The 14,645-nt window shown below is 34.1% G+C and overlaps 1 protein-coding gene across 1 annotated transcript in view; it reads left to right on the forward strand.

Annotated features, from left to right (window-relative positions):
• Positions 1–6,835: 6,835 nt before the first annotated feature.
• Positions 6,836–14,645, forward strand: part of LOC127718065 (synaptophysin-like) — a 62,268-nt gene continuing 54,458 nt past the window's right edge. Inside the window, exon 1 of the mRNA XM_052223968.1 lies at positions 6,836–6,879. Coding sequence (XP_052079928.1) covers positions 6,865–6,879 — 15 coding nt within the window. The 5' untranslated portion in view covers positions 6,836–6,864. The remainder of the gene's footprint in view (positions 6,880–14,645) is intronic.

Here is a 14,645-nt window from a genome sequence, read left to right on the forward strand (position 1 = left end):
TGAATCGTGATGAGACCCCCCCCCCCCCCCCATCAGGCCCCTCTGTTATTACAAATCCGGCAAATAGTCTAATTCGGTAGGTCACATTCGTGAAAAGGGCAGGGTATTGTAGTTACGACATAAGAAACTTATCCGATATCAATGTTAGATTTGAAATCTAAATTCCTGGATTTTTTTTTACTATAAACTGCTTTTGCTTCATCCTCATCTGTGACGAGTGATAGTACCGCTGAGCAGGGCTGAGATTACATCAGCAGCAGGTGACGAAACAAGGAGACTCACACGAAAACAGAAAAATAAGACATTACCATAAATGTCTCTGGCGAAACTAAGATAAGATAATATTTGTCAATCATTTGTGTTTCCTAAAATATATCTGTAAATGCTCTTCAACTTCGCACTTTATTTGGCCTTTATAAAAAATAAGGCGTTGTGGTATGATTGCCAATCAGGAGATGACTATCCACCAAAGTTCAAATGAAGTGGATGTAAGCAATTATAGGCAACTGTACGGCCTTCAACAATGAGAAAAACCCATAACGTATAGTCCGGCGGCCGTATAAAACAGCCCGACATGAAAAATATGAAACAATTCAATTGCGAAAACTAACGGCTTAATTTATAACAAAACAATTTACGAAAAACAAATATGACAGACATGAACCAACGACAACCACTGAACTACAGGCTCCTGACTTGGGACAGGCACATAAAGAATGCCAATGGCGGGGTTAAACATGTTTGTGAACACTCAACATGCTCCACCCTCCCCTAACCTGGGACAATGGTGTAACAGCACATAAGAACAAACAAAAAATCAGTTAAAAAGGCTTAACTCATCAGATCGATACAAAGCAGAAAAACATCAAACAAAAACACAGACCGGACGTGGCAAGGTATTTATCCATCCCTCATCCCTAACAACAAAAAAGACACTAAGTACAGATCTGAGAGTACCCGCAGTTACTGACAGCAAGTTCAAAGCCAATAACAAATAATAAACAAAATTATGTATCTAAGATAAAAATATCAATCAGTACACATTCAACATCCAATGGATTTAGCGTAAAGACGTCATTAACAGTCAGAGAAAAACATACCTTGTGCAATTCCAAAATAAAGGTATCGACAGATTGTACATGTTGTAGTACCGTTAAAATGCATATGTGTATAACAATACTATTTGGTATGGTTTTAATTTACTGATAACAAAATCAATATTTATACCAATAAAACAATATTCAAAGATCTAATTACAGTGTTGAATTGGTAACCTTTTAGAATATATAAATTTCCGGGCTCGGTAAACAACATCACCGTAAACTTTAGGGTGTGCTATTCCGTTTGAAATATTTATTTACAGGTACAGCCAAACTTGCAAACCAAATTCTGTGTATCTATTGAAGAATTTAGTAAAGGTTTTAAGTAATTTGTGGTAACGAAATCCCTGATTTAATAATTTACCAGTATACATAGATTACGCTCATTGAAATCCAAAACGTCACTACAGATTCGGGCATAGCGAACGAGTTGGGATATATAAACACCGTAAGACGATGCCAGAGCAATATCACTGTCCAAAAAAGGAAAATCAACAATAGGGAAAGAAAAATCATCACTTTTGTCGTAAATTTTTGTGTAGAGTTTCTGGTGAAAAACTGAAATGTCTTAATCTAAATTGTTTTTTTATTCAGGATTATATTTTCAATTCTCTAAGAAATGACAAAATAAAACTAATTCTTCCACTTAGTCGAATATACAATAATAGTTACTAGTATACTATAGTTAACACAAAATTATTTTTGCCTGGTATTTTACAGCCAAAAAATTAAGATCTCGTTTAATGTAAAAGCAGGTTCTGTTGTGCGTTTGTTTTTTCTACATTGGCTAGAGGTATAGGGGGAGGGTTGAGATATCAAAAAACATGTTTAACCCCGCCGCATTTTTGCGCCTGTCCCAAGTCAGGAGCCTCTGGCCTTTGTTAGTCTTGTATCATTTTTAATTTTAGTTTCCTGTGTATAATTTGGAGTTTAGTATGACGTCCATTATCACTGAACTAGTATACATATTTGTTTAGGGGCCAGCTGAAGGACGCCTTCGGTTGCGGGAGTTTCTCGCTGCATTGAAGACACATTGGTGGCCTTCTTGCTGTTGTCTGCTCTATAGTCGGGTTGTTGTCTCTTTGACACATTCCCCATTTCCATTCTCAATTCTATTTGTATTTACTTTTTGCAAAAAACTATGATTTCTTTCTCTCTCTAAAAATCTTATAAAAAAAATTGAATCGGAATTATATTGATTTTCAATTAAATACCACAAAAGATCGCAGAAAAGATGCCAAATCTGATTCAAAAGGTTTCTGGAAATGACTGAATAGTATATAAAGACAAAAAAATCAAATAGTACTGATGCTGTCAACATTGAAGATTTATAGGAACATTTAAGACGTTTTAACTCGGCCAAGGATTTATTTTAGAGCTCTGGATTTATATAGTAGGACTATATAAAATCTTGTTTAAGCCAAACTGGTATTATCGAAGGCAACTCAGAAATCGATTTTAAAATTTACCACCAGAGCATACTGACAGAAATTTAAATTCGTCAATGACAGATAAAGTAATTTTGAATGTCGTAATACGAATGTTAGTCTTAGATACATGATTTTTTATTGGTTGTTATTGGCTTTGAACTAGCTTTCAGTTGAAACTGCAATTATACTCTCTAATATGTGTATACATTGTGTCTTTTGTGTTTTTGTTTTATGTATCGATCTGATGAGTTACTTCCTTTTCAATTGATCATCTTATATATATTAATTTTGGATGTACCTTGTGTTCTGGTTGGCTGAAAGTTTTTCGTCTATCAGCTCATGGACATAACTTTGTCATCAATATTTGTTCATGATTAACTCCTTAAAAATGGAATTTAAATTAAATTATAAGGAATGACTGTAATATTTTGTCTGTCTATTCGAAATAACCTCAAAAATGTGGTGCACACTTTTAAGTAGCGGGTTATTTATTGTGCACCACATTTTTCATGTTATTTCTTCATAGGCAGAAAAAAATATTACAGTCATTCCTTAAATAGATGCGTTACGGACAATTCTTTCAAAGGTCTGTTCAAAACAATGTTTATTTTAGAAAAGTATCTTAAACACTTATCGCCATTCGAACGTGAATATATTTCTAAATTGAGACAAATTCCAGTAGAGCTGGGTAGGTGGTACATGATATTCCGAAAGATTAGAGGGTATGTCATATGTGTTCGAATGCTATTGGTAATGAATACATTACTTATTCGAATGTAATTAGTTCTATTCAAGTAATATTTTATGAAATGAAGACATTTCCTGCATGAATATCTTTTTATCGTTTCAAAGTAAGTAAAAGTAATATAAAGTATAGCAATTTTAAGTCTATGTTAGAATTATTGTTGGTTATTTTTTTATGTTTCCAGGGTACAAATGTGTATTTTATATATGTTAACCTCTTGTTTCGCATGTGTATGAGACGGAGTGTTTAAAACAAAACAAAAAGCAATATTGTATTATGTTACCATCTAAATGAGAACTTGTTGAAGGTAATTTGTTTTTTCTTTTTCTAAATAATAAAAAATAAAAATGTAAAATGATTTTAAACGAAGATCTGTTTGTAATGATAACAAATAGAACCATAGGTCTATACCATGCAGTCGATTTTACTTTTTCTTTAATCATTAATTACGTAATAACTTATTCGACAAAAAGGAATTTCTATATAATTACCACTTTTTGACAAACGTTGTCTTCTTTTTTCTATCGTGAGACTTCTCATGTTATAAATGGTTAATAATTATACTGAAAATATGAGACAAGGATCTCTGCAAATTATCTTCCGAATCTTGTCTGTATGCAAGAGTTCCATTTCATGTAGATATTACTTTTCAATTTTATCAGTATATAAAAAAGGGAGAGACAAATGGATAGGAGCAGACTAAAAGTGTGGGGACAAACTTTTGCAAGTGATAAGAAAAAAGAAAGTATTTTCTATTGTCTACAAGTCTAGAAGGAAGTCAGTGGTCACTTTCATTTTTTTTTAATTTCAATAATCTTTTAAAAGTTGAGTGGATTGCGCCCTAGTCCCAACTGCTCCTGACTGTCTCCTGTCCCCCTTCAAAGAGGACATACATCATGTCTACCTTTGTATTATATTTTGTGTTTTTTTTATATATAAAACTTTACAACATACAGGTTTTGATGGAGTTTTCAAATTCACGGTAATATAAGACTCATATAAGTCATGTGAACCTTTGTATATGAATATGAATGTACAAAAAAAAGGAGGGACGACAGATACCAGAGGGACAGTCAAACTCATAGATCGAAAACAAACTGACAACGCCATGGCCAAAAATAAAAAGACAAATAGACAAATAATAGTACAGATGACACAACATAGAAAACTAAAGACTAAGCAACACGAACCCAACCAAAAACTGGTTGTGATCTCAGGTGCTCCGGAAGGGTAAGCAGATCCTACTCCACATGTGGCACCCGTCGTGTTGCCGATAAGTTATGTTTTTACAAATCCGGTAAATAGTCTAACTCGGTAGGTCATATTCGTGAAAAGGGAAAGGTATTGTATTTACGACATAAGGAACATATCCGATATCATCTGTTAAACGGTTATTCCATAACGGTCAACCAACTCGTGATGGCGTAAGTAAAATTTACGAAGGGATGATTTCAACTTCACCATTTAGAACGCTTGGTTTAATAGCTTCCTTGTGAGCAGCAATCCTCTATCAAGGAAATCATGATAGGAAATACAAGCCCGGGAATATCGTATCAGGGAGATATATACTCCGTATGCAGGCGCTGCTGGAATGTTGCTACATAGAAATGGAAAGTTCACAATTGGGAAGCTGAAATCATTTCTTTTGCCGTGAAGTTTTGTTTTCAACCGACCCTCATTGTCAATTTCTAGATGTAAGTCAAGATATATAAATGTACTTGTGATAGACATGTCTTTTATTTTCCCTTTGACTGATAACTTAAAAAAAAATCCGCACATATATGCACATATGCTTGAAGAAGTAAGACGAAAAAATGGTTATACGGTAGATCTGGGACTATTATACTAACACTATATTTTATTATACTTCATGTCAAAATGCAAGATTTTGATTGGTTAATACGAGGGAGACAATTTACTTTATTATACTTCACGTTAAAATGTCATATTTTGATTGGCTAATACGAGGGTGTTAATTTACTCTATTACCCTTCATGGAGACGCTTGATCAAGTGTGCGCTTTATTAAATACGACTCTATCCTATGACAAATACTCTATTACCCTTCACGGAGACGCTTGATCAAGTGTGCGCTTTATTAAATACGACTCTATCCTATGGCACATACTCTATTACCCTTAACGGAGACGCTTGATCAAGTGTGCGCTTTATTAAATACGGATGGTTGTTATGTACAAAGCGTCATAGTTTATTACATTAAATTTGAAATTTAATCGACAGTAATAACAGAACATTCAGTATAATAAATTAAATAACACATATCTGAGAGGGTGATAGAGCAGATTGTTACCCTCGAAAAGACAATGTCAACCTTGGCTTCGCCTCAGTTGACAATGTTTTCTCGGGGTAACAATCTGCTCTATCACCCTCTCAGCTATGTGTTATTTATATACTATCATATGGCAAATACTGACTATTACCCTTCACGGAGACGCTTGATCAAGTGTGCGCTTTCATGATTAGATACGGATGGTTGTTATGTACAAGACGTCATAGTTTAATTATTATTATGAATTTGAAATTTAATAGACAGTAACTTAAATTTTCGCCGATTGGAGCGAGGCGAACATTTTTTTGAGGTAAAATTATCGAAATATTCTTTATTAAGCTGAGGACAACCGATGCTTTTTTTGCTCCTGTCCCAAGTCAGGAGCCTCTGGCCTTTGTTAATCTTGTATGTTTTTTTTAATTTAGTTCATTTATATGTTTTGGAGTTTAGTGTGACGTCCATTTTCACTGAACTAGTACACAATTTTATTTAGGGGCCAGCTGAGGACCCGTGACCTCCGGGTGCGGGATTTTCTCGCTGCGTTGAAGACCCGTTGGTGGCTTTCGGCTGTTGTCTGCTCTTTGGTCGGGTTGTTGTCTCTTTGACATATTCCCCATTTCCATTCTCAACTTTATTTTCAAATTTTACTAGGGGGGGGCGGCGCAGAGCAGATTGTTACCCCTTGTAAAGACATTGCCAGCCTTGGCTTCGCCTCAGTTGACAATGTTTTCTCGGGGAAACAATCTGCTCTATCACCCTCTCAGATATGTGTTATTTTTATAATGTCCCAGGGCAGATGATCATGAAATAATTAATTGCAAAGGAAATTGTTGTAAAATGAAATAAAAAAGGTAAAAAGCAAATGATCTCTCACAATTTATTGTATTTAATGTGCATTTATTTTGTTGCTTGGAAGTGGTCTTAGGTTTTACCAGAGACATATATACATATATGTGTATATATGTCTCTGGTTTTACCAAGAATTTTTACAGTAATCCGTGGTTTGTATAGGTTAGGTGATAGAATTTTTTTTTAGAAAAAGACGGAATAAGTTATGTTCTTGTTACCATAACTTGGTTTGCATATTAGTTTGAAGTAGGCTCGCATCGAATCTCTTAAATCTTAAACAGTTAAAGTTAATACATTACAATTAACTGACTAGTGGTTTTGATTCCAATTAAAATCTCAATAATACAGTTGAATGACCATATATATGAATTGGATATAAAACATTTGAGATAAATTTTGACCAATGACAAAAGCGGAAAATCTTGATTGCGGGACCAGTTGAAAAGCGAAAATGGAATCTGCAAAGGTAACGTCTTTGGTATTTGTCATTTCACCGGTCCTTTCAGGCCATTAATTTGTCTCCAATGACAGACAGTCGCTTAATTTTTCTCTTTTTCCTGTGTGTAATCTAGACTTTGTCTGATATCGAGTCAAATTATAGGACGGACCGGCTCAATGAGTGACATGACCTGTCTGCTAGTTCTAGTTCTATGTTATCCAGTTATGTTCTTTGCCTTTGGGTTTTTCTATTTGAAATTATCACCGCTCGTTCTCAGCAAACCGTTAACATAGATTTTAAAGAAATTAAGATGTTATGAGTTTTGAGAACTTTAATTGATAATTTATGTTTACATTTAATTTATATTCAACATGATAATGAGTCATTGATATTTTTCAATCACTAATCAGTTATCCCCCTTTATTTATTGCCATACATTACTGTGGCAAATCTGAATCTGCAAACTTTACCTACCAATATCTTGATGGGAACTTCCCCCCTTGGGAGGTGTTTACATGGCTCTTGAAATCCTCACAAATTTATCTAAACTAGATACTTGTAGTAGTTGTACCTTGAAACGTAAATGTACAAGTCTATTAATACTACAGTAGTGTCTGGTAATATCTCCCAGTCTGGTAAACCCGCCTACTCCCATTTACTTCTGTAATTGTCACTTCTGTGAATATTTCGTCTACTATTTTATTCATAGGAACTGTACTTATCTTCACAGTCTCACTCACAAGCACTTGTCTCAGAAATTTTTTTCGTAAATACCTTATATAACACAAGGTACTTAACTTGCATTTTTTTAAAATATCACCCGGTCGCTAAATTCCGTTATATTTCAATTTCTCAGTTGTCAACCCCTCTGAAAGTTGTTATGACGTAAATCTAAATTCATTTATCTACACAATGGTGTATGACACACCTACCTTTGTTGTCGGAATCATTCGAAGCAGGACTACCCAAGTAATAATTTTGTAAACCAACACTCATTATATAGACTATTGAAAAATATCAACCCGCTATGCTCACTCGACATTTAGCTTCATATTCTGGCTCATGGGCTGATATATCTATATCTACACATCCACAGCCCTCAAAGTACAAAATGTAGCTTCTGAAATGAAATGCCAACTGAAAATTTAGTGGCCAACTCAAAATTTCAGTGGCCAGGAAATAATTTCAGGTCGCCTACATTTTTTTTTTTATATCTTAACAACCCTTGTGAAATAAAAGTATTAAGTTTTTGTTGTGTTTTTATGCTGACGAGTGAAGAAAATAGTTTGTGTAAATCAACTGTTAAAAACCTCATGATTTATTTGATATTCTATTCATTGACACTGTACATGTTTTAAAACAGTCTACGACGTTAAGCGGTAGCCCAAAGCTCAAGTATATAGTAAAAATATCATCGGATTTGTGCAGAAGCACTGGTGATTGGCCGATTGGTCAAGTGAACATCTGAAATTGTTTGCTAAATTGTAGCCAGTATTTTATTGAATCTATGAGAACAAGTTAACAAAATTGTCCCTACCTTGTTTCCATCTGTTTACTGACGAAATCAAGAACGAGGCACGACCATGTGCTTTCAATAATCACAATCTATAAATGCCAATGGTTTTCTTTTTAATGGCACGAAATAGTCCAAGTTGTGTCTGAGTGCGGAAATATGAAGATAGATATATATAAATCCTGTCAGTTAGTCAACGACAACAGATTGCTTACAAATGAACTACAAGTACCTGATGCAATAAAGCACTGACAAGATCAAGCTTAAATCTAAAAGGCACTTGAAATACAGTAAATATTTGTGTTACTGTCAAGCGCTCAGACGATTTTTTAAAACCCAACTCTGATCAGGGCAAAATTTACGTTCGCCAGATTTTCAATATTCTAATAGCCTAAATGGCGACCAGTTATGAATTTTTGGTCGCCAATCAGCTTTTAAAGTCGCCCAGGCGACCATTTCAGTAGACTAAATTGAGGGCTGATCCACATCCAGATAACATGTACCAATCCAAATTCAGACCTGTATCAACATGATCAAGCGAAAATATTGTGTCCATTTTTGCCCCAACTGTTCAGGGTTGGACTTCTGCGGTCGTATCCAGCTGCGCTCTGCAAAGCAATTTATTTATCTGTCTTTTTATACGACCGCAAAAATTAAAAATTTTTTGGTCGTATATTGGTATGACGTTGGCGTCGTCGTCGTCCGGCGTCGTCCGAAGACACATTGGTTTTCGCACTCTAACTTTAGTTTAAGTGAATGGATCTCCATGAAATTTTACCATAAGGTTCAATACCACGAAAGGAAGGTTGGGATTGATTTTGGGGGTTATGGTACCAACAGTTAAGGAATTAGGGGCCAAAAAGGGGCCAAAAATAAGCATTTTTGTAACTTCCAGACAATAACTTGTGTGTAAGTGTATGGATCTCTCTGACATTGTACCACAAGGTTCCTTATCACAAAGGGAAGGCTGTAATTGATTTTGGGGGTAATTGCCTCAAAATTTTAGGAATTAGGGGCCAAAAAAGGGGCAAAAAACAAGCATTTTTCTAGTTTCATGACAATAACTTGTGTGTAAGTGTTTGGATATTTCTGAAATTGTACTACAAGGTTCCATATCACAAAGGGAAAGCTGGAATTGAGTTTGGGGGTAATTGCCCGAAACGTTTAGGAATTGGTGGCCAAAAAGGGGCCAAAAATAAGCATTTTTCTTGTTTCCAGACAATAACTTGTGTTCAAGTGTATGGATCTCTCTGAAATTGTACTGCAAGGTACCATACCACAAAGGGAAGGCTGGGATTGAGTTTGGGAGTGATGAATCGTAAGGGGGTTCAAAAAATTTGGGGGGGGGGATTTTTTTTTTTTCTTTTTTTTTTTTTTTTTTCCTTTTTTTTTTTCTTTTAAAATTTTCCATTTTAAGTTGGTTATTTCTGATTAATATTTAAAAGCAAATAATAATGATATGGTAGGAGATACACACCAAACAGGATGTGTAAATTATTATATAATAAGTATTGTGCAATAGCAAGAAATTTTCAATTGCACAGTATTGCACAATAGCAAGAAATCTTCAATTGCACAGTATTGCGCAATAACAAGAAATCTTCAATTGCACAGTATTGCACAATAGCAAGAAATATCCAATAGCACAATATTGCGCAATAGCAAGAAATTGTCAATTGTACAGTAGTGCGCAATAGCAAGAAATATTCAATTGCACAGTATTGTGCAAAAGAAGATACTTCGTATAAATTGCTTATTTCTTGATCAATTTCAATGGGGTTTTATTCTTGAATTCTTGGGGTTCTTTAATATGCTGAATCTAATCGTGTATTAAGTTTTTGGATTTTGGGCCCCGTTTTTAAATTGGTCCACATTGAGGTCCAAAGGGTCCAAAATTTAACTTTGTTTGTTTTCATCAAAAATTGAATTATTGGGGTTCTTTGATATGCCGAATCTAACCGTGTATTTAGATTCTTAATTTTTGGTTCCGTTTTCAAATTGGTCTACATTAAGGTCCAAAGGGTCCAAAATTAAACTTAGTTTGATTTTAACAAAAATTTAAGTTTTAGGGTTCTATGATATGCTGAATCTAAACATGTATTTAGATTTTTGATTATGGGCCCAGTTTTCAAGTTGGTCCAAATCGGGGTCCAAAATTAAACTTTGTTTGATTTCAACAAAAATTGAATATATGGGGTTCTTTGATATGCTGAATCTAACCATGCATTTACAGTGTTCCCGCCTGCCCTAAATAGAAGGGCGGCCCGCCCTTGGTGCCCTTACCCCCGCCCTTCTGCCCTCCAAAGTAAAAGAATGCACCCCTCTGCCTTTTCAAAAAAATAAAATTTCCAAATTTCATGCCTACCGGCGTTTCCGGTAAAATTGTACCTGATTGTGTAACACTAATTAACTGACAATGGGATTAAGTTAAATACCTAGTGCTTTGGCAGTTTTATCACCTTTGTTAATGATTGTTTACTGCTAATTAGTGGATTTAAGATAATTGAACAAATACTAGATATTTAATACAGAATGAAATGTCCACATGTTATCCATTTGTAATGTTTATGTACAGCATGTACACCTGAAAAAAATTATTTCAGTAGGCATACCATAAAAAATAAAATCTTAAACAATTTTAAAGGCATACATAGTTTTGACTTAATTGGTAAAAAATGTTTTGTTTCATAACCATGAGTATGAAATTTAAAGAGGAATCAAAGAAATTTGTACTTTGAACATAACAAGATGCACTTCCTGTTTTTAATACTTCTTGTATTTTATAATCCTCCTGACATAATTAAGAGCACTCAACAAATTTAAATTTAACAATGATGGAGAAAAAAGTAACTGTTTATACCTTCTGCAATATATTATTGCATCAATATTAAATATGATCATCTCCTGTCTCACCTGTTATATTTATAAAACTCCTTACTGAGGAGCACTTTGGTGTGCACTTAAAAATACTTTTTTGTAACAATTCAAATGATAATAAATAACTCTCAATAACATATATACTATACATGCTATATGTTTGAACAAGTAATTTAAATGTAGATAATTCAATTACATTCAACATTCAATTTTGCATGTATAACTCCATCTTTCAAAACTACTTGTTTATTTTGGTATAAGTTATAAAACATTGAAATTTCTGATGATTATTTTCCATACCAAATGTACAAGTTTGTTTAGATTAACATCAAAATGATATGCTTTGCTTCATGGTATATTAATTTGATGAAAAAAAATTCTTACTGGAACCAACATCAAGAACACATTAATTTCTGAATATGGTTTAAATACAACTAATGTTCTCCAGCTGAGCCTAGCAATATTCAAGGTAATTTATACACTGTCCAACATTGCCCTTAAAATCTGGGTTATAACGCTAAAGTGCCCTTTCAGACAACTAGCACCCTTCTGCCCTGAGATTCAAGCTGGAACACTGATTTAGATTTTTGATTTTTGGTCCCCGTTATCAACTTTGTCCACATTGAGGTCATAAGGGTCCAAAATTAAACTTTGCTTGATTTCATCAAAAATTGAATTCTTTGGGTTCTTTGATATGCTGAATCTAACCATGTATTTAGATTTTGGATATTGGACCATAATAGGTGAATGTCCAATTTAAAATTTTTAAGTTCTTAGACCACATTCATTCTGTGTCAGAAACCTATGCTGTGTCAAATATTTAATCACAATCCAAATTCAGAGCTGTATCAAGCTTGAATATTGTGTCCATACTTGCCCCAACTGTTCAGGGTTCGACCTCTGCGGTCGTATCAAGCTGCGCCCTGCGGAGCATTTTATTTAAATTGGTCTACATTAAGATCCAAAGGGTCCAAAATTAAACTTAGTTTGATTTTAACAAAAATTAAATTCTTGAGGTTTTTTGATATGCTGAATCTAAACATGTGTTTAGATTTTTGATTATGGGCCCAGTTTTCAAGTTGGTCCAAGTTGGGGTCCAAAATTAAACTTTGTTTGATTTCAACAAAAAATGAATATATGGGGTTCTTTGATATGCTGAATCTAACCATGTATTTTGATTTTGATATTGGACCATAATAGGTAAATTAAAAAATTTTAAGTTCTTAGACCACATTATTTCTGTGTCAGAAACCTATGCTGTGTCAAATATTTGATCACAATCCAAATTCAGAGCTGTATCAAGCTTGAATGTTGTGTCCATACTTGCCCCAACTGTTCAGGGTTCGACCTCTGCGGTCGTATCAAGCTGCGCCCAGCGGAGCATTTTATTATAATAGAATGGCAGAAATTTTATTCATAGAAAATTGGAACAAGTTTTCCTGAACATTGCTGAACATTTTGGGGTTTTAAAAAATTCATTTGAAAGAAAGTAGCCTTGGAAATTGTCAATTTTTAGAAGGTTTAATTTATAGACTTTAACTTCTCAGTAAACATGGTAAATAAGTTTAGGAATATTTATCTTTTAAAAAGGTTGTTGCTTTTTGTTGAGCCTTCGACTTTTGTCGAAAAAGCGAGACACAGCAATCCTACATTCCGTTGTTGTCTTTGTTGTCGTTGGCGGCATCCACTAATATTCACTCTGTGGTTAAAGTTTTTGAAATTTTAAAAACTTTCTTAAACTATCTTGGATTTGTACCAAACTTGGACAGAAGCTTGTTTAAGATTAAAAGCTATAGCTAGTATCTAGAAGGAAATTTTGTTAAATTTTGTTCCATTTTTGTCTTGCCTTGACAGAGTCAAAAAGCGAGACATAGGTACACAATGTATGCTGTTTCCGGCGTCGGCAACGGCGTCAACAATGTATTAGTTTGTGATTAGGTCTAATTCATGGTGAACCACTAGTGGTAGGTCAATGATATTTGGTATGCAGTTGGATTAGCATTGGCACATCTCATTACCTTTGGAGATTATTTGGCCCCGCCCCCTCAGTCAAGGTCTATTGACTTTGAAACTTTTCATAGTTTACATGTATTAGTTTGTGATTAGGTCAATTTATGGGGAACCACTAGTGGTAGGTCAATAATATTTGGTATGCAGTTGTATAAGCATTGGCATATCTCATTTCCATGGAGATTATTTGGCTCCGCCCCCTTAGTCATGGTCTATAGACTTTGAAAATTTTGCTAAGTTAACATGTATTAGTTTGTGATTAGGTCAGGTCAGGGGAACCATTAGTGGTAGGCCAATGTTAATTGGTTTTCAGTTGTATAAGCATTAGCACATCTCATTTCCATGGAGAATATTTGGCCCCACCCCCTCAGTCATGGTCTATTTACTTTGAAACTTTTGCTTAGTTTACATGTATTAGTTTGTGATTAGATCAGTTTAAGATGAACTGCTTATGTTAAGTCAATGATATTTGGTATTCAAATTTATTGGCATTTGCAAGTATCGTTTCCATGGAGATTATATAGCCCCACCCCTGATCATGGTTCATTGACTTTTAAAACTTTTACATAGTTTACAAGTTAATGTTTGTGTTTAGGTTTGTTTAAAGGGAACGTCGTATAATCAGTCAATGGTATTTGGTATGCAGTTGTATTAGCATTGGCACATCTCATTCCATAGAGATTGTTTAGCCATGTACCTTCAGTCGTGGTTCATCGACTTTGAATATTTGCATAACTTACATGTTAAAGTATTGCTACTTTAATTTCAACATTTGCATTATCAAAATTACAAAAAGGCGAGACATATCTCTGTGATAACAGTTTATTTCCTTATTTTACTTATAAATGGACTTAGTTTTTCTTCCAGTTAACATTACATACAGTCTGCAGTCAAAGTTTTTAAAACATTTATTAGATTCATAAACTATTTTTTTTACCAAACTTGGACAGACGCTACCGGTACTTACAATCTAAAGATAGTATAGAGAAGAATATTTTTGTTAATTTTTTTCCTCATTTTTGTTGAGCCTGCGATTAACAGCAAAAGGAGGCGAGACACTGGGTTCCGCTGAACCCTTACGAATTTTTGTGAACAGGTGTCATTTAAAGTACTTGAAATGTTGATGTGAAAAAAATGTTTTCTTTCTTAGTGAAAGCAATATCCCTAATTTGAGGAATTAATGTACATGTAGCTACTCATTTGGGGAACTATTCTGATTGTTGTTATAGCAACACAAAAAAATAAAGGCTCACAATTCTAAAGTTTACTTTCAAAGTTATATTAGCTATATACACATGTAGTTTATCAGAATAAAAGTAAACAAGATTTTTCTACTCTTGACATGCAAATAATTTTTTCTACTTGTGATATGCACACATTCATACAGTACTAC

This window comes from Mytilus californianus, unplaced genomic scaffold (assembly GCF_021869535.1).
Source record: "Mytilus californianus isolate M0D057914Y unplaced genomic scaffold, xbMytCali1.0.p SCAF_1, whole genome shotgun sequence".
NCBI lineage: Eukaryota > Metazoa > Mollusca > Bivalvia > Mytilida > Mytilidae > Mytilus > Mytilus californianus.